At 35.2% G+C, this 22139-nt stretch overlaps 1 protein-coding gene across 3 annotated transcripts in view; it reads left to right on the forward strand.

Moving 5' to 3' along the window:
• LOC124536445 (pre-mRNA-splicing factor ATP-dependent RNA helicase PRP16) overlaps window positions 1–22139 on the forward strand; it is a 104809-nt gene that overhangs the window by 81462 nt on the left and 1208 nt on the right. For all 3 annotated transcript variants that reach the window (XM_047112986.1, XM_047112989.1, XM_047112987.1), the window contains 9 exons: window positions 7809–7988; window positions 16897–16980; window positions 17534–17684; window positions 17801–17898; window positions 18449–18676; window positions 19002–19173; window positions 20280–20421; window positions 21284–21444; window positions 21781–22021. In XM_047112986.1, coding sequence (XP_046968942.1) covers window positions 7809–7988; window positions 16897–16980; window positions 17534–17684; window positions 17801–17898; window positions 18449–18676; window positions 19002–19173; window positions 20280–20421; window positions 21284–21444; window positions 21781–22021 — 1457 coding nt within the window. The remainder of the gene's footprint in view (window positions 1–7808; window positions 7989–16896; window positions 16981–17533; window positions 17685–17800; window positions 17899–18448; window positions 18677–19001; window positions 19174–20279; window positions 20422–21283; window positions 21445–21780; window positions 22022–22139) is intronic.

Below are 22139 nucleotides of genomic sequence, written 5' to 3' on the forward strand. Positions count from 1 at the left end.
ATATTTATGGGTGCGTTCAGAAAGCTTGTTCCAAATAATATTTTCGTGCAAACGGTACGGTAGTCATAATATTAACATTTGGTTAGTTTTATTTATTTCTCTTAATCGATGGATATCATCTAGTAAGATGTATTTGTCTGGTCAATATTCTTTTCTAGCTTATATTTAGTTTCTCACTGTGTTCTTAAAACGATGATACACATTACAAGCAGACGAGATTCCTAATGTGGATCAAACTGTCTTTAGAGTGTCTAAAGACAGCTACGAAACTAATTATAATCCACACCTTTGATCATCGTTGCGTCGCTAACCCTGGGATCATAGATGGTACGCCATTTGCGACAGAAATTGCACTAGCTGACTCACCCTTCAAACACGAACACGGCAGTATATTATTACTGTTCTGTGTTAAAGCAATAAGTTTGTGTTACTTACCAAATCCTTGCCACGAGTAAATAAATTATATTAAAAACCTGACTGCGTACGTTAAAGCGTTTCTGCATTGTTATTTTATTGTTTATTATGTCTATTAATAGATGTCTTGTGTAGAACCTTCGGTTCTGAGATATATAAGATAACATCATTCATTCGTAAGATTATAAATCTAAGTTATTCATTATTATTACTCATACAAGATACAACGTATGACAATATTTATTTAATAATAGGCATCTGTGGTAAGTCCACTAATACACATTTTATTTTTAAATAATATATTCTAAACTAAAGAGTTTTTACTCGGGGTTTTTTTTAGGAGAAGGATACCTCTTCGACATAAATTTGTAACCCAATCTTGAGCTAATAATGCTTCTTTTCCAATAAAATACAGGCACATTAAAATAAACTGATTTAATGTACATATTATGAATACGAAAGTAACTTTGTCTGTCTGTTTATTTGTTGCTCTTTAATACCACTGAAACTAATTTAATGAAATTTAGAATGAAGAAAGCTTGAAATCAAAGGATTGATATGGGCTACTTTTTAATGCCTATCGACCAACCTAAAATGTTGTTTTTATGAATAGACGTAAGAACAAAATCAAAATATATTTTATTCAAGTAGGCTTTTGAATCGACATTTTACAATTAAGTGAAGCTACCAGCGGTTCGGAAAGTAGGTTCTACCGAGAAGAACCGGCAAGAAAATCAGTAGTTACTCTTTTTCTCCATTTCAAAATATATTCATGATAGTAAAATAACATAAAATCAATTTTACATGTTTTGCAATCATTTAATTCTAATTTAAACATTTAAAATGATTAATAGTATGCCTCTTTCACTGCGTTATCTACAAGCGTGACTCAGAGATGATTTAAATATCTCTAACACGTGTATCGAATAACATTGAATAGTAAAAACAATTTCCTTTTTATAATTAATACTGCACGAACACGACGAAACTCTTCGCTACTCAATTAAAAGCTATGCCGAGATGGCCCTGTGGTTAGAACGCGTGCATCTTAACCGATGATTGCGGGTTTAAACCAAAGCAAACACTACTGATTTTTCATGTGCTTAATTTGTGTCTGTAATTCATCTCGTACTCGGCGGTGAAAGAAAACATCGCGAGGAAACCTGTATGTGACTAATTTCATCGAAATTCTGCCACATGTGTATCCACCAACCCGCATTGGAACACCGTAGTGGAATACGCTCCAATCCTTCTCTTCAAATGGAGAGGAGGCCTTAGCCTAACAGTGGGAAATTTATAATATATAACCAAGTTCGCGTTATTTTCTTCAGAAAAACTATCAAGACACTCTAGTAACAGACTATCCATTTCTAGGTTCTTGACCGACGCGACGCTATAATAAATTGACTTGATAAGAGATAGACTGAAAGATATATTATTTTAGTTGATGGTAGCTTTTGTTGCAAGCCCGTCTGGGTACCATCTCACTCATATCCTTTCTGCCAAAGATGCAACACTTAGTATTTCAACTTCAAGAGAAATCGTGTAATTATACTCCCAAGATTATCATCATCATTATCAAATCATCGTCATGTCATCAAGTCATCCGTTTTGATACCTCGGGGTATATTCTTACTTAATAACTTATTACTACTACTACTACTGAACCATTATGCTGGACTACCTTAATCTTAAGCTGAATAAACTTCTTAACCTTAATCAAAGTAGGACACCTGTCAATATTTCTCATAGTGCGAGTTAGAAATCGGGACTGTCCCTATGAAAAACAGGACGTATGGTCACATTAGTAATACAATATCTTTTTCCAGTTCATACACTCTACATAATAGTTGTAACGATGAATATTAACAACGTTCACGTCTAGACAGACTCTTGTCGGACAAACGACTGTAATAAAAACGTGTTACCGCTCCGTACATAAATTTAACTTAAATTATACATTCTTATTCCGTGCTTATTGTATGTTTATTTAATCGTATATTAAGCGTACAATCTGTAAACACAGAAATAACAACAAAACACTCATCAGATATTCTACTGCTAAACAACAGTACGCAGTATTGCTGTTGTTTGAAGGGTGAGTGGGCCAGTGTAACTACAGGCACAAGGGACATGGCATCTTAGTTCCCAAGGTTGGTGGCGCATTGACGATATAAGGAATAGTTAATATTTCTTACAGCGTCATTGCCTATGGGTGGTGGTGAACGCTTACCATCAGGTGGCCTATATGCTCGACCGACAACCTATTCCATATAAAAAAAAACAGTTACTGTAAATCTTATTATAGAAAAATAAAAATTGAACAACATCACATACTCTGATCCCAATTTAAGTTGCTAAAGCACTTGTGTTATGGAAAATCAAAAGTAACGACCCTACCACAAACATGCAGACCCAAGACAACATACTTGTAGAAAAGTAATAAAAAATTTCTACATCGACTCGTCAGGGAATCAAAGCTCTTGGATTGGCGTACCCAGGAAAATCAGTGTACACACTACTCGACCACAGCGGTCGTCAGTCCATATTAAATGAAACGATAGTATCTAAGACGTTATGCTCCTAGGCTGTTATCAGTTTACTGAATTCCCATTGCAAACAAATCCAGACGACAAAAAAAGTTGGCGCTTAATAGAAGTCACAATTATGAACCAATTCAAAATAAAAATCAAAATAAACTTTATTCAAGTTTGCTTTTACAAGCACTTTTGAATCGTCATTTAACAATTAAGTGAAGCTCCCACCAGTTCGGAAAGTAGATTCTACCGAGAAAAACCTTCAAGAAACTCAGTAGTTACTCTTTTTCAACATTTAAAAACAAGCGTTTCTGTTAATTGGTTCATATTTGTGCTAAAGCCTTATACGGTTCTGCCGCTCTTACGTATAACAGCTTAAATTTACCGAATCAATACAGGAGTTATCGATAAATCGTTCATATACATAAAAATCACAAAAGAAAACAAAAGTAGTCTCGCCTTGTTTTAAATAAAATTAAACAAAAAAGTAGATAGATAAAATATAGAAAAAAAAAGATTAACGAATAACGGACAAAAAGACACCACAGCCTCATCTTCACGACATTCATCAACTTTCATATCTCCGTAACATATTGAACATATTGCACGGTACATATGAGAATTTATTGCCGTGCTAAATTTAACCTAATTCTCTGCTCCAATGAGTTCAAATTACCACGACAATAATGTGGTCTGTTGCGTGCCGATAGCGTTCTTGTTTTGATACTCGTTTGTTTTCGTGGATTTTCTCGCATTTAGGTTATACTAGTACCATTTAAACAAATATGTTTTTATATATGAGAATGTGTGTATCACTATAAACCTATTCATATACAAAAACAACAACAACAACAGCCTGCAAACTTCCCACTGTTCGGTTAAAGCCTTCTCTCTCTTTGAGGAGAAGGCTTGGAACATATTTCACTACGCTGTTCCAATGCAACTTGGTATACACATGTGACAGGATTTCTACGAAATTAGACACATGCAGGTTTCCTCACGAGGTTTTCTTTCACCACCGAGCACGAGATGAATTATTATAAACACAAATTAAGCACATAAATATATACAATGGTGCTTGCCTGGGTTTGAACCTGTAATCATCGGTTAAGATGCACGCGTTCTAACCACTGGGTCATCTCGGCTCTATACGCATACCATGCATGTTTAAGAGAAGAGATAGCGTGGGTTTAAACTTTCACATACGCCGTTTTAATGTATAGTCATTATATATAAATATATGTAGATAGTGATCATCGATAAAATATATTTAGCGATGTCATTACCGTATTACTGTTTTATGGATACCGTTAGTGTTTACACATTTGTGCGCTATGTCGCCTATCTGCGTATTAAGTCAATCTTAATGCGCTTTAACGTGATAAGATTTAAACACAAACTTTATCAGTAAGATATTAAGCAAGTAAATATGTCATATAAATTTTATACTTAATGAATATAAAAATGTTCTACTATAAAACGTAATGTTCAACGGCAGGGTTATAGCCTGTTTTTTTTTGCAGTGTAGCTTTGGATGCTGTTCGCCTACAGTTCTAATACGAGGTTGATGCATACGTTTGGGCGAGATGAATCATAAACAAACGTCACTAGCAATCTTCGATTAAGATGTATTAGTATTGTATTACGGAACATAGGTTTAAAAGAACAATTTTTTTTCAAATAAACTATTGAATGTCTATTGAACTAAGATGTCATATTCCTTGTCATACACCTTTCTAGCCTGAACACTAAAATACTAACAAATACAGCTTGGTGTTGGAACCAATGTTGTTTGTAAATAAGATTTTGAAAATATACATCTGTTTTCAAAATCTTTCTAATTTTATAATTCGCTTATTATCTAAAGAACTCGATGAATCAGATAATTTCGAGTTCTGATAAAAAATAAGGTTTTTATCAATCGCTTATAAATACATAAGTCGCAATAAAAACACGCCTTTCAATTATTAGTGTACTTTTAACAAAAGCTATCGGAAATATATTTAAATTCAAGAAAAAAGATGTAAGAATAAGCGTTTTCTTTTTTGTGACAAAAAACAACAATAAGTTTTCATTGTTGAAATGACAAAGGCATACAAATAATTAAAAAAACCGCCGCTCACTTTTCTAAGATTAATTTCAATGGATTTACAATAAACCTCGAAACTACTATTTATAGTTTTCCGAACAATTGCTCATTCGCATACAACGTCATCGAAATAGATTTTAAAACATACAATATTACAAATGAGTTAGAAAAAGTTTTTATCTGTTTAATACGAATAACTACTGCAAAAACTTATAATTAATTTTGTTTATATTGATGAAATAAATTAAAAAATATAACTATTCAATATTACAAGTGTTACAAAAAGCTACTTCCATCGAAAAATAAACACCTCAAAATAAAGTCAGTGGGTCAATTTTTCATATTTAAAACGGCCTAACCAAAGGCTATATGCCTTTGGTATGCCTATACGTATAATGAAAAACGTTTCATTCCCAAGGTGTGCTATCACATAAATAGTCATTAGAGTTATCATATCCTTTAATGCCTTAATCCTTAACGATATATTTTTCAATTGAACAATTTTGTACCTTAGTATATATTTAAGTTAATTCATTATTATTCTTACACCCAGTCAGGTCAAATTGATCATCAGCCTTCCAAAATTAGCGACCTGCCCCAGCTTCGCACGGGTGCTATGCTGAGACTTAATATACTACAGATTTTTTCTCCATGTATTATATATAAAAATCTTCCTCTCGAATCACTCTATCTATTTAAAAAAATCGAATCAAAATCTGTTTTGTAATTTTAAAGATCAAAGGATGCATAAACTGCATAGGGATAGACAGCGATAAGCGACTTTGTTTTATACTATTTCAAAACAATGTATATCATTTACATTTTTTACTAACTCCCAAGCATTTCTTCATATATTCAAAAGAATTTAAAACAATTCAGAGTATCGTAATTGAAAATTACTGAGTCAAATTGTATACAATCGAATCGTCTTTACGTATTCCATTATGGTACAGATTGAAGTACTTCGTCCGTGAAACCGATCTACATCAAATAGATTCAAATGTTCACCGTTTAACAAAAACGATTGCGTTATTTCATCACGTAAATTGTAAAGAGAAAAACGGAATAGCTCTCATAGAACATAATGGTCTTATTGATCTTCAATAAAAAAAAAAATCTTAAATAAATACCCAAAGTTTGTAGTCAGTAGTTATTTTTTTCCATAATTCATAGCGATACCAAAATTTTGGTAATTCCTTAACAAATGGTGATAGTTTTAGACATTGGCCGTCAGGTGTTATGCATGGCTTACACGAGGTCAGTAAATGGACCCAGTAACATACTACATATAGACAGTATCAGACAGTAAGTCAGTTGTAAGACAGTAGGCTCAATTTGACATCGTCTGTCCGAACGCGTCCATACAACGCCAGGCGCACTGGACTGACTTACTGACCCCGAAGATACAATGGGTCACTAGACTAACTTGACTGAACGCTGGACTGGCTTGAAACTATATACCTACAGGAGTTCAGTAGCAGCTTATTGTTTTGAATCTTTACTGACCCCGTAACCAGCCATTAGGCATAAAAAAGTAACCCATGTCTTTTCCAGAAATTCAAACTTGCCTCAGCCACAGATTTACAGCGACTTTATAATATTGGAATAGATTTAGTATAAAACGTGGTTCAATTCTTATTTCAAAACGTTTAATTTATGGTAGTGTTCTAATTCAGCTGTTTTGTAATTCAGGTCTTAATTAGTCAACCGATGCTTATCATCTGTTTAATGGTCTTTTTTTTACTATCACCTATTTTAATTTTATTTGACGTTAAAGTATTAAATAGTCTGACAAGAAGGTTGAACAATTATAAATTTTATTTAATGGCAAGTAAATATCAACAATTTTTTTTTTGTGTACAATATAGGATTTCTGAAACTAATATACTATTAATGTAGACTGTTATTTTACATTTATGTATGTCAGTAAGATTACATCTAAATTTGTTAGATTGCAATCTGACGAGACAGATAATCTGTCGAAATATTGTGAGATGTGAAATGTTAATGCAATTTAACGTATTGTTAAATTATATTGTAATCTATCTAAGTGAAACTGCCAGATTACAATATATCCTGCGTCAAATTGTCAACTGTTGAAAGATCTTCCTGATTCTCCTTATTAAAGCTGAAGAGTTTGTTTTAATCCAGCAGAGAATTATGACATTTAGTTTTTGCGTCAAATAGTCCATGAATTGAGAAAGCCTATAGGCTATGTAACACGAGGCTGCATAACCCACGAGGGCGGAGTTGTTACGTTTAACGCATGTAAAACCGCGCCGCACAGCTAGCAATTATGTATAATTGTAACTTAAATACATGACATTACGAGACTTGTGTAAACAGTACCATATTAAGGAGAAGGCTTAATTCGTCTCAGGGATATTTCGAGTTACAACACATAATTTAATTTCAAGCATGAAATCTTCACATCATTTTTGAGAGGAAAAGTTATAAACGTATATATGTTACAGGAATTATACAACATTACTTATGTATTGAAACTATATTACTTGATGAAAAATATTTTTTACTACGAGTTATTCGTCAGTTGTTCTGTACAATTTATATTTTAAACCCATGGTGTTTTTCATTCAGTGCCAAGCCATTGACACAATTGCGATTAAACTTTTAAGAGATGATAGATATGCCGACAAGATTTTTTTTTTTTGTGTAGACCCCCAGTTTTTTGTGTAGAGTGTAAGTACAAATAGCTAGTGTTATATAAGATTCAATTTTATTGATCAATGTTTTGTTCTTGTCATCAGGTAGTCGCGAGGAGATCTGACTTGAAGTTGATCGTGACGTCAGCGACCATGGACTCGACAAAGTTCTCGACGTTCTTTGGTAACGTGCCAACGTTCACGATCCCTGGACGAACCTTCCCGGTCGAGACGTTCTTCGCTAAGAATGTCTGCGAGGACTACGTCGATGGCGCTGTCAAACAAGTAAGTCCAAAGTTTAAATATTATCAGTACAACTTAGTACAACTTTACTTTACTTGGTGATAGGGCTTTGTGCAAGCCCGCCTGGGTAGGTACCACCCAGTCACCAGATATTCTACCGCTAAACAACAGTATTGTTGTGTTCCGGTTTGAAGGGTGAGTGAGCCAGTGTAACTACAGGCCCAAGAGAAGCATCTTGGTTCCCAAAGTTGGTGGCGAATTGACGACGTAAGAAATAGTTAATATTTCTTACAGCGTCATTGTCTATGGGTGACGGTGACCACTAACCTTTAGGTGGCCCATATGCTCGTCCGCCACGTATTCCATTAAAACAATACTTAGTAAATAAAGTAAAGATTAATCGAGTCCAATGCAAAAGGTCGTATGGGAAATTAGTAGAATTGCTAATACTAGTGTGCTGTGCTTATTATTTTCATAATGGAGTGTTCTATAATACCTTAATACCCGATGATATTTATACTTACAAAATCACGCTGTTATGCTCTCCTGGTACTTAAACCGAACCTAACTTATCCACCAAGTACATAATTTATAAATAATCTTTCCGTCCTGATGCTGTGGATATTATATTGTGAAGCCTTTACGATTAGTTTGAGGGTTTGGTTACGGTAAGTCCTGCGCAGAAGGCAAGTCTGAAAACAATCATAAAATGCGATCATATAAATTTGATATTTGTAACAAAAACAAATGAATCAATATAAAGTTTTATTTGATAACGAAACGTAATTAATAAATAAAAAATTACAAACCGTTAGTCAATCGCAATGCACGAAAGCGACTTTAGACTAAACATAAAAGCAATTAAATTCAAATACTATCAAGAACAAGTCTATTTCAAAGCAAATGTTGCAAACTGCAATATCCCCAAGTGCATTCGTAATAAGATCGATAATCCCTTATCAGGTGGTGCTATAGACAGTGCATACAAGTCTAGCCGGTGTCAATGAACTGAGGTTGCTATTACTCCGTTGTGCCGATTTCCATTTAAAGATTTTGTTCGATTCATAACTTTAGATATTTCAAAGTAACGTTAAACGAAATTCAAAATAAGAATGTTAATTGAAATATATTTTTTCATGTTGTAACTGTTTATGCCAGTAATTAATTGGAGATCACGAAATAGCCAATTTCCATCGCTTGCTTAACTTGACATGTTTATATGTTACTTACAAATGTAACAACCATATAATTTCCCCTTTTATTCTCTTCTATCATTAAATACATACATAGAGTTGATTGTAAAATATCCAACCATCGGCCATTATAACCTTCATGGCAAATTAAGATTATAAAAAATAGAAAATTCGAGTTTAGAATTACTTTTATATACACGTAGGGAGTAAGTTATTACTGTATATGTGATGTGTGAGCGTATTTATACATGTGTGTATAACGGATATATAAATAAGTATAGTGATGAATAAAAACTATTTTTATAATGAAATTCCACTTCAAAAAATTTACAATTTTTTTAGCTTTTCAAATTGTAATTACGGATGCAGTGATGGCTAGGTATGTCAGAGATAAATGGTAACAAACAATTAAACCGATATGTAATTGCATGCATTCCTTACATCGTCAAAGCACCATCAATCTTGTGAACTGAGATATTATATAACTTGTGCCAGTAGAGCTTAGATGGCCCAGTGGTTAGAACGCGTACATCTTAACCGATGATTGCGAGTTCAAACCCAGGCTAGCACCACTATATATATATGCTTAATTTGTGTTTATGATTCATCTCGTGCTCGGCGGTGAAGGAAAACATCGTGAGGAAATCTGCATGTGTCTAATTTCATCGAAATTCTGCCACATGTGCATTCCCCCAACCCGCATTGGAATAGCGTGGTGGAATTTGACGTTCTCCTCAAAAGGAGAGGAGGCCGTAGCCCAGCAGTGGGAAATTTACAGGCTGTTACTTTACTTTTAATTTTATAGAGTATAAGTATGGTAGGCTTTTGCATTGATCATCTGTATAACAAAAAGTTCTATATTGTCGTTCCTAGTTGTGTGTATGGTGCTATATGTTTGGTTGTAGTTGGTATAATATATAATATAGTATTTACTAATTTATTAATTCAAATAGTCATATTTACTTTTGTGCAAATGCCCGAGATGGCCCAGTGGTTAGAACGCGTGCATCATGTCATTTTAACCGGCTGTACCACGACACGTTCTCATTTTAATTCATCATCTTTATTGACCCAGATATTACAAATAATATAACGTTATATTATTTTAACGTAGCGAAAGTAACGTAGGGTTAAAAACGTAAATTATTAAGTACCGTTATCCGTTATTTTATATCGTTTCGTGTAATATCGGTTACAATTGAAGGTGAATAGCCTTCGAATGTGTTTGGGGCGACGTGTCAATGGACTCGCGGGGATATTAAATTGATTTCGAGTAAACAACTTTGGCACTGTTATTATAGTAGACTAGTTAACGATCGCGACTTCACTAGCGTTTTTGGAGTTTGCCGTTAAATGTCGTGCAATCTTGGAGCTCAAGTTTGCTTCATGGCAAATTTCATGGAAAAAAGGACTGATAGACAGACCGACAGAGTTACTTTCACAATTGAGATACATATTTGGAAATTTACCTTTTACAACAACAACAGCCTGTAAATTCCCACAGCTGGGCGAAAGGCCTCCTCTCCCTTTGAGGAGAAGGTTTGGAACATATTCCACCACGCTGCTCCAATGCGGGTTGGTGGAATACACATGTGGCAGAATTTCTATGAAATTTGTCACATGCAGGTTTCCTCACGATGTTTTCCTTCACCGCTGAGCACAAGATGAATTATAAAGACAAAATAAGCACATGAAACAGCGGTGCTTGCCTGAACCCGCAATCATCGCTTAAGATGCACGTGTTCTAACCACTGGGCCATCTCGACTCTTACCTTTTACAAATCGAACAAATCCATAAGTATTAACGAATGTTCAATAGTCTTCAATTAACCTTCTATTCTTAAATAGTATCACATTTCTATCAATTTACTTCATAAAGTCCATTATCTAGATTGTAGTAGTGACATGTAGGAAATATTGACTCAATCTGCTAATGGTTCTTATTGCCGGCCCTTCATCAAGGGAAAGCGAGATCTATACTAACTTGATGTACTAAAGAATGTATTTCAAACAATATCTTTTGTTGGAATGATATTTCAAAAAGTGCACTAAATGATTGTTTAATTGTAATTTAATTTAATTTTGAAATTATTAAACAATAGCTATTTGATTTTTTTTATATTACTATTATTTTACAGTTGTTTTGCTATCGAACTAAACTATATTTCATTTAATTATAATATCTTGTTCACGAGAATAAGACATTCGTAGATAAAGTCGAAATATCGAGCTCCACCAAATAAAAATAAAAAACATGGTAAATATCCTGTTTTAAATGACAGTAATAATAAAAATAACCATGTTTATTTAAAATCTTATAAAGAGCTATATTTTCTTGAATTAGACTGTTAAAAGCACGTTTGAATTATCATTTTTAAAAATGAAAATCAAAAACAAATGAGGTTTTATATGTGTAAAAAGCAACTCTTTTTACACATATAAAACCTCATTTGTTATAAATCTCTGTCGTCGCGCGTTTTACGCACAATTACAAGAGTTACTTGAAATTGCATAACCAACAATATAGAGACGTAATATGGTTATAACCGAGCTAAACAGATTATCCCACGCATCTATTGTCTTTTAGTGTTATGAGATAATTATGAATAGATAGTATCGGCACGTGATCAAGTCTGACACACGCGTTAAACATTCGCGCAAACCACAGCGTTCAACCATCCTGTGGTTTTATATAGCAGGTTAATTCATGTATACAAAACTGTTTGCGTATTTGCTGTCTATATTTTATGTCTATTTTTATTACAAATCGATTTACTTTATTAGCTGTCTAGACATGAATGATCTGTAGGGTCTTTAGTTTTTCAGTTTTTTATGAATGTTTAGAAAAAAAACACGTTTTCATATTTATTTATATCTTATGATCGACGATATTTCATGGTACTCGTTCCTTAAAGGCCGGCAACGCACCTGCAAGCCCCCTGGTATTGCAGATGTCCATGGGAGGTGGTAGTCACTTTCCATGTGGTTTGATTCCTGCTCGTTTGCTACCTATGTCATAAAAAATGGTATAGGTAGGCGGGTGGGCAATTGGGTCACATGATGGTGTGGTCACCATTGCCCTTAGATAAAGGCGCTGTAAGATATATTAAACTTTCCATATAATTCCAATACACCACTAACCTCAGGAACTAAGAAATTACATATGTCCCCAATACCTGTAGTTATACGGTCTCAATCGCCCTTCAAATCAGAACACAACAATACTGAGTACTACTCTTTACCGGTAGATTTTTTTTGATTACTATATAGCCCTACCACCATGTAATATATCTACAAACAGTCAAGGCATATTTTATTTTAAGTTTTTGCATAATAATTATAGATATATAAAATAAATGTATGATAAAATATTCCTAGCAAACGTAATGCAAGTAACGTGTTTGTACTAATGTCAGGCTCATAGTGAATATTAAACTGTAAGCTTAATATAGGATGCGTAAATAAAAAGGATATATAAATAAAACAATGATCATTGGTTATTGAGGTTTTAACTATTGTTCTGTGTTCAAAAACTTATAAATATCACAGGTTTTTATTTATATAAGTAAGTTTAAAAGCCTTAGATCTCGGAGTCCCGTCATGTCTGGGTTCAAGGGAAAAAAAATTATTAAGCTAGTGACAGTTGTTGACATGTATATAATCTAAGATAGCATATAAAAAGTTTTTACATGATTTATATTTTTGTATCTTTATAAATACATATATGCACTAAAAAGTAATAAAAATAATTGCATTCAACATATTTTTAGAGTGCTCCTAAGTAAAATGAAAGGAAATATTAGAATGCTTAAAAGTCGATTTACGGTTGTATAATGTAGTTATAGTTATTGTTATATTTGGAGCCGGTGTTCTTGTTATTACTTATTAATAATCACCACAACGATACATAAAAATATACAATGAAATCTGGTACATTGTTACGACATTCACGTGAATGAGGCCTATGCAGATGTTTAGATTATATTAGCACAGAACAGATCGTAAAAGGAAGGCTTGGTTTGTAAAACAATGGTTTGTTATAAATGATAAGATACAGATACAAAACCGATCTTGATAACAGAATGACGTCAAACGCTGCTAAATGTAGTTGCTCTCATCATTAAAGCATGACTCCTCACTTTAGATTAAAGATAAAAATGTATGAGTTAAATAGATTAAAATAAAATGCCTTTGTTTTTTATAGATTGTTAAATAGCAAGTAACAACCAGTGGCGTAGCTATCGTAGGGAAAGATGATACAGTACACCAGGGCCCCGGAGTACAGGGGGCCCTCTAAACTAAACTTTAAACTTTTAAAGCTAGAAAAACACGACCCTGTGCACAAGATTTCTTAGTTGGTATCTATAATTTTATTTTTTATTAGTTGAAGACGGATGGGAATGAGGGGATGAAGGCCCGATTCTTTTAAAGCTACACCACTGGTAACAATCAACAATATATCTTTAAAAGGATAGAGATTGACCTACAGTCAGCCAAATGCTTTGTCTATTCTTCAACACGGTAGACCGCGATGCCTTGTTGCGTTTTGTTGGATTAAATGTCTGAATTTATTTCAACAGTACATGGTTTTTCTCGAGACACTTTCATGCATCATAATTATAGAGTAAATTAATACATGCATACTAAGTTGCTTAGATCCGCAATCGGCTGTAAAGATACACGTGTTCTTACCATCAGGCTAGGATTACTTAATGCATGAATTATAAGTTGTTATCTAAATAATCATGACCTTTTAGAATATAAAAGTTGACTTTGAATTTGATTGATTGACAGAAAATTGACGTTGGAGAAAAATAGAGTGTCAAGTATCGGCCTGGCCTTAATAGCAACCTAGGACCTCGATTACGACCTCGTCTATATTTGAGGAGGGCGGACAAATTAACACTTTCATAACAGTCTACATTTAACATATATTTATGGTGGGATTTGTGGCTAGCACCTGTGGCAGGAAATGGTAAGTGACACCGGTAACTGAGAAGTTATGTGAAAGCCGGCTGTCATGGTATGGGAATGAGGACCTATTGTGAGGAAGGTCCTGAGCATGGACGTAGATGGACATAGAGAAATGATATGGCCAAAGAAACGAAGTATGGATTGTGTGAAAGACGATATGGTTGAAAATAATGTTACTTGTCAGATGACATCAGACAGAGAAATATGGAAAAAGAAGACATGCTGCGCCGAACCCAATAAAATAGGGATAAGGGCAGAAGGATGATGATGTGGGATAGAAAATAAAAACGTTTAATATCTTTTGGATATGAAAGTATAAATGATAGTACAAAAATGAGAATATAATATAGATAATTAAATAAAACAAAAAATGAAGCATACCAACTAATATTTAGGTAAAATATACGAGACAAAAACGCAAAGATCATAACTGTATATTGTATCTGAATTCGTTATCAAACAGATCCACCATCTTCCGTCACTCATTACCTACGTCTCACTATATATTTACTTAGAATTATGTGTGTAAATTGAGAGTCATTACATGACACATGGGTACACGGAGATGATGATTTTAGACACGAAACCCAATCCTAAAGGTGATCAAATTCAAAATCAAAGTTAAAAATCTTTCTTTAATTTCCACCGGAAATCTACCACCGGACGAATGAAACTCAGCGGGATATTATTTTTAAATTTATATTTCAAAGTATAGTACTCAGAAGATCAGACCACTAAGGAAATATTTTAGTGTACAAGTGTCTGCACAAGCATATGTGCCTTCTCTATTCTCTCATCCTCACTCTAGCGACCGGAAATAGTTCAGGCGCGCAGGTCCGACGTGCAACGGCGTGTATTCTGAGACATGGAAGTGTTAAGATTTCTTACTTCCAAACTTTAAGCTATCATTGACAATTCATTAAATCTTTGTCGTCCGCCTTGGGGTTTGGATGAGTCTTACATCTAGAGAGGCCAGCAGATTAATATCGATACTCACTCTATACATTTTGTTCAGTAAACGTTGTCACAAAAGTGTTCTGCGAAGATGTAATCAATAAACTTGCAAAAAGAAATTTTGCAAACAACAGATTAGGAGGATGTACATACTGAATACGAGGGATGAATTAAAAAAAGGTAACCTATCGCTTTCCGCGGTACTCAAACTATCTCCATTCCAAACTTTATCTGAATCGGTTTAGTGATTCAGCTGAAATTTCGTCAGTCAGTGAAGAAGTAACATACAAACATATTTTTGAATTTATAAAATTAGTAAAGATATATTTTTTGTTATTGTTATGTTTATATCTCTTATAAATTCAAACGTCTTATGTTAGTTAAGAAATTATAATACACACATATACATACGACTTTTTAAAATCAAAACAATCCTTTGCTCCCCTCGCTCGTAGCAAGTTCTGTGCGCAATATTTTCTGAAGCGGGAATAAGGGGTTCAAACAAAGGCTCTGCCGGTGCACTAATGATTTTATAAAGTAAGAGCGAGCGAGCATTTTAAAATCACTTTAAATTTAGTTTTAATTTTATTTTTTTGTAAGATGGAAAGACCTTGCAAGACTGCTTTTAATAATAACGTTAATTTTAACTTCTGAAAGATTATTATTTTTTATGTTATAGGTTGGCGGACGAGCATATGGGTCAAATGATGATAAGTGGTCACCATCACCCATAGACAATGACGCTGTAAGAAATATTAACTATTCCTTACATCGTCAATGTGCCATCAACCTTGGGAACTAAGATGTAATGTCCCTTGTGCCTGTAGTTACACAGGCTTACTCACCCTTTACAACGGAACACAACAATACTGAGTACTGGTGTTAGCCAGATTATCTATATTAATATTATAAATGTAGAAGTATATCTCTCTGTCTGTCTCTCTTTCACAACCAAACCGCTGAACCGAATGTGATGAAATTTAGTATGAAGCAAACTTGAACTCCAAAAAAGGACAGGCTTTTTTTGCCTTACACATGAGAACCAACACACTAAGACGCGAGCGTAACGGCGGACGACTTCTAGTAGTATATAAATTAAATGACATAACTATATATTTTATATTGGAGAAGAATAATTGCTCATTTTCTTTTTGATTAGTTATTGGAATCTAAATTCAAACCGACAATAATATATTTACATTTGATTTAATTTGACCGGTGAAGGTCCCTTTGCGACAAAGCAAAGCAAATATTTCAATTACAAATAACTAACCAGATTAAACTGGTATTGAATAATAAAATAATTATTCTAAAATGAACTAGCTTAAACTGGTATAATAATAAGCGTATTAATTTAAACCGGTTTTATCTGGTTTTCTATAGCTGTTACTGAAAATATTAGTGACAGAAAGAAAATTATTTGGCTGTAACATAGTATGCCTTTACCATCTTCAATGATGACGTCACATGCAAGATCTCAGAATTGTTTTATTTGCTTTATCTGATTAAATATTACTAGAAGTGTTATTACCGTTTCAGATATTAAATCCATGTTCTTATTTTATTTAGGTTTCCAATTTATTTAAAGCTTTAATTCTATTCGTTACGCAGAAATTACTGGAAAAGGTTTCATAAAACGTTGACTTGAAACATTGAAATGTATTTTATCTCAGTTATATTGGAGATTACAACAACAAACGTAAATTGAGCCCCCCTTTCAAGTATACCCTTATTAACAGAGGGGGCTTAATTTTATGTTTTTATTGCAAAATTTCTTGCAATAATTACGAGCGTATAAACTTTTTTTTATGTTTATATTCTACCCGCAGGCTCTTCAGATTCACTTGCAACCCGATGATGGCGATATCCTGATCTTCATGCCTGGTCAAGAGGATATTGAGGTCACTTGTGAGGTAATGACAAATTTTACATATACAATTCTATACAAAAGTAAATTTGACAAAGCTATTCAAATGGTTATATTAATCTAGCGATTAATTAAAAGTTCTAAACAGCCTGTAAATTTCGGACTGCTGGGCTAAGGCATCCTCTCCCTTTGAGCTTGGAACATATTCAACGACCCTGTTCCAATGAGGGTTGGTATAATACACATGTGGCAGAATTTCTATGAAATTAGGCACATGCAAGTTAACTCATGATGCTCTCCTTTATCACCGTGCACGAGATGAAATATGAACACAAATTAAGCACATAAATATTTACGAGTCTTTGCCTGAGTTTGCACCAGCAATCATCGGTTAATATGAATACGTTTTAACCACTGGGCCATCTCTGCTCTGATAAGAGTTTTGTATCTCGTGAAGCTCTTATAAAATAATCTTACGAAAGATATATAATGAAGAAAATGTGTATACATTTTCTTAGAATCTTAGAATATATATTTTACAATAGCTTACTGAAACCTCTTCAAAGTCTCATGGTGAACGTTTTAAAAATTAATTCCAGGTGCTCACCGAACGCCTAGGAGATCTCGACACAGCTCCACCGTTAACAGTCCTGCCGATATACTCCCAACTTCCAGCTGACCTGCAAGCGAAGATATTTCAACGCGCTCCACCCGGACAGAGGAAGTGCATCGTTGCTACCAATATTGCTGGTAGGTGTTCATATAATTTTGACTTTTGGAGTATTCAGACCAGCCTGAATATGTATGGGATAATGATCTTTATTACTTGAGAAACTAGGTATTAAATATAAAATAATTGCTTCCAGAAACATCTCTAACCGTAGACGGTATCATGTACGTCATCGACTGTGGCTACTGTAAGTTGAAAGTGTACAATCCGAGAATCGGTATGGACGCCTTGCAGGTGAGAAATACGTTTAGTTTAACATTTTATGGCTTATCTGATAGATCTAGGTTTAAATCCTGAAACAAACTTATTTTTTAAAAGATCCATACCTCAAAATGAAAAAGCACTTGCAAGCAAGTCTGGCTTTCCGTCAAGACCATTTCACTCAAGAATGCATAGATTATAATTAATATCTAATACTGAGATATGGTCTCTTGGAGCTATAAATAAATATCTAAGACTACGCATTCGAAAGGTGTGGTGAATTCACTCCCTTCGAAAAAGAAATCAAAACCTAATTAATATTACCCTTTGATCTAGAATCATGAAATTTGGCGAGAAATCATTTTTGAAGAATATTCTAGTAGAACAAGTCTAGAAAAAAACACAATAGTGAGTGCTGTCTATGGAACCCTCGGTCTCCCAATTGCACGTTTTTTATAGTAAAAGCAAATGGCAAAATTGGTTTTGACTCATCTAATGTTATGGTGTCACCCTATTTATGAAATAATCACCATCTCTTACAACGTCAGTGAAACAAAAATCAACAAATACAATGTTCTTGTAGATATACCCAGTTAGTCAAGCCAATGCTCGACAAAGAGCCGGTCGAGCTGGTAGAACCGGTCCGGGCAAGGCTTTCTGCCTATACACGCAAAGGCAGTTCCAGCAGGAATTGCTTCCAGCCACCGTTCCCGAAATACAGAGAACTAATCTGGCTAACACCGTCCTCTTGCTCAAGTCTCTGGGAGTTGAAGATCTTTTAGCGTTTCACTTTATGGACCCGCCCCCTCAGGTAAGTCATTGTTGCAATGTGATTGCAAAACAAATTCACTGTAAATTTTTTCGCAATTGTAAGTAAACAAAAAATGTCTATATTTATTCAGTATTTAAGTTACGCCATCTCTGAACTTAGCGTTTGAAGATTCAAGAAAAAATAACATAATACGATTATATATCTTTATGACAATATAAATATTTGAAATATTTTTGGGATAGAGTCTTATCAGTTCTTCAAGCCAAGCTCGAGAAATCTGTGTAATTAAAGATACGAAGGCTTCAATGCCGTTCGTAGATGACTGATGTAAGAAACCTAACATTTATCCGTGTTTGTGTGTCAGGACACGATCCTGAACTCCATGTACCAGCTGTGGATCCTGGGCGCTCTGGACGGCACGGGCGCGCTGACGCCGCTCGGCCGCCAGATGGCCGAGTTCCCGCTCGACCCCCCGCAGTGCCACATGCTTATCGTCTCCGCAGAGATGGGCTGCAGCGCCGAAGTGCTCATTATCGGTATGTTCCTTTTTTATGGTTTAGTTTGGCGGACGAGCATATAGGCCACCTGATGGTAAGTGGTTACCATCGCCCATAGACAATGACGCTGGAAGAAATATTAACTATTCCTTACATCGTCAATGTGCCACCAATCTTGGGAACTAAGATGTTATGTCCCTTGTGCCTGTAGTTACACTGGCTCACTCACCCTTCAGGCCGGAACACAACAATACTGAGTACTGTTATTTGGCGGTAGAATAACTGATGAGTGGGCGGTACCTACCCAGACGGGCTTGCACAAAGCCCTAGCACCAAGAAAAGTTCCTGCCTTATGAGCAGACTTATTAACACAGGACATATTACAGGCCTCAAGTCTGTGTTCAAACACAAATCTGCCGGTATATCTATAATGCCGTTATCTAACTATAGTACGACACAAATTAGATGTAGCATCGGAAAATGCAATGGAATTCCATTTACACGACCAATAGGAATAGCTCCCTATCGCGCCATTCGACACTATTCGTCGCTATAGATTCGGGTGACAGAGAAAGCAAGTGCATGTAAATTGATGTGTCAATTTGACGAATATATTAGGTCATATGATATGACAACTTATTACGTTTGTGCAAAGATCATATTCGCATGAGAAATTAATATTGATAATTTGGGATAGCGTACTCAATTCGGATGTGATCGGTTTTACGAATTTTGCCGATGCGACATCTAAGTTGTGTCGTACTATACTCGTAAATCAATTATGAGCTATGAGTACAAAAACGCGGTATAAATGTAAACCTATGTAACTTATCGATGATAAAGACCATCATTTTTTTCCAAAAACTAATCAAGATATAAAAAAACCGCGATTTATGTCGATAGAGATTTTTTTTCTTATTGAAGTGAAAGTCGATCAGATGTTAATTGACAGCATTATTATTATACCACTGCAGAAATGGACTCTTGTTTCTTCACTTCATAACCACAAAGATGCGTTAACACCACTAACATAAGACACTGAGCCTATTGAGAATTGTTTGCTAAATATACCCAATTATAATTTTTAATGGTCAAAATTACGCTGGTCAGTAGAGCGACGTTGTCACTGTGATGTATCGTTACAGTGTCAATGCTATCTGTGCCGACGGTGTTCTACCGTCCACAAGGGCGGGAGGAGGAAGCTGACTCCGTGAAGGAGAAGTTTCAAGTGCCAGAATCCGATCACCTCACGCTCCTGCACTTGTATAACCAGTGGAAGGCCAACAAGTAAGTATACTTGATCGGTGAATATTATTCGAATTTAAAGCCGAACCAGAGTCGGATTGAAATGTTTTAAGGCCCTGGGGCCACAAAGCAGTGGAGGCACTAGATTAACAGGAGCGTGGAGACCCTAATAATTATATTATGGATTAATGAGCTTTTTTTATTTCAATCAGTAAGCTATGGTTTATTTACTTGGTAACTTTGACAGGTAGGTAAGTAGTGACATTATTATAATTCAACTATATATCGGTATTTGTTAACTCTCTGAAAACGACTGTGGCTCCCACTCGTGTGGAGACCCCAGGGCAGTTGCCCTGGTTGCCCTTCCCTAAATCCGGGCCTGAGCCGAACTATATGATCACGATATTAATCATAGATAAATAAAATTTTAGCAAAAAGAAAAACCGACTTCAAACAAAACACTATTTTAAAACAAATAAAAATGCACTAAAAAGTAATAAAAATAATTGCATATTTAACATATTTTTTAGAGTCCTAGGTAAAATGAAATAAAAATATTAGACTACTTAGAAGTCTATTTACGATTATGTAATGTAGTTGTAGTTATTGTTATATTTGGAGCCGGTGACAGGCAGAAAAAAAAAAAAAATACAGACGAATTGATAACCTCCTCCTTTTTGAAGTCGGTTGAAAAGATTGAAATCTGGTTACTGGATAAGGTATGAAAGAAATGATGTGTCAGTTTTTTTGTATGAAATTTGTATGTAACCCAATCCCGCAGATAGTCTGTTATCAGTACTGTAGGATTCCGATGCTTGGTCCCCCGCAATTTGTATACCAATCCCGCAGATAGTCTGTTATCAGTACTGTAGGGTTCCGATGCTTACCCCCCCCCCCCTCGCAGCTATTCGAGCTCGTGGTGCACGGAGCACTTCGTGCACGCGAAGGCGCTCCGCAAGGTGCGCGAGGTGCGTCAGCAGCTGCGCGACATCCTCACGCAGCAGCGCCTGCCGCTCGTGTCCTGCGGCACCGACTGGGACACCGTCCGGAAGTGCATCTGCTCAGGTGAGACCACCCCCTACACCATATTTTGCCTTTTTTTGCTTAGACCATATCAGTTGTACAAATTATAATCACTAGCTTATCATTTTATATGACTCTATAAACATATGGTCAATATATTCTGAAGAATTCAGTCATTAATAAAAGACACTTTCGATCGGCCACTTTAGTGGAGTTCTTTAGAAATATTTTTAGTGGCGATGTGGTTAGAGAACTAAGACCACATGAGTGGGTAAGACTATTTATTTCGACGATATCTCTTACGAGGGAAGGGACTCCTACTCCATCGGGACCACTCGACTTAGTATCGCATGGTGATGACTCTACAAATCGTTTCAGCGTACTTCCAACAAGCCGCTCGTTTGAAGGGTATCGGGGAGTACGTCAACTGCAGAACAGGCATGCCCTGTCACCTGCACCCCACTTCAGCGCTCTTCGGTCTAGGGAATTCCCCGGACTACGTGGTGTACCACGAGCTGATGATGACCACGAAGGAGTACATGCACTGCGTCACCGCTGTGGACGGTCGCTGGCTCGCAGAACTCGGGCCCATGTTCTTCTCCGTCAAGGAGACTGGCAAGTGAGTGTACAGAATCTGGTGATCCGAAAATGTATTCAGTTTTGCTTTTCCAATATTTACCTACAAATATTTTTCCGCTCTGTTAAAGCTAGTCATTAATTTGTGACTGAATGAAAAA

This window comes from Vanessa cardui, chromosome 16, assembly GCF_905220365.1.
Source record: "Vanessa cardui chromosome 16, ilVanCard2.1, whole genome shotgun sequence".
NCBI classification, from domain to species: domain Eukaryota; kingdom Metazoa; phylum Arthropoda; class Insecta; order Lepidoptera; family Nymphalidae; genus Vanessa; species Vanessa cardui.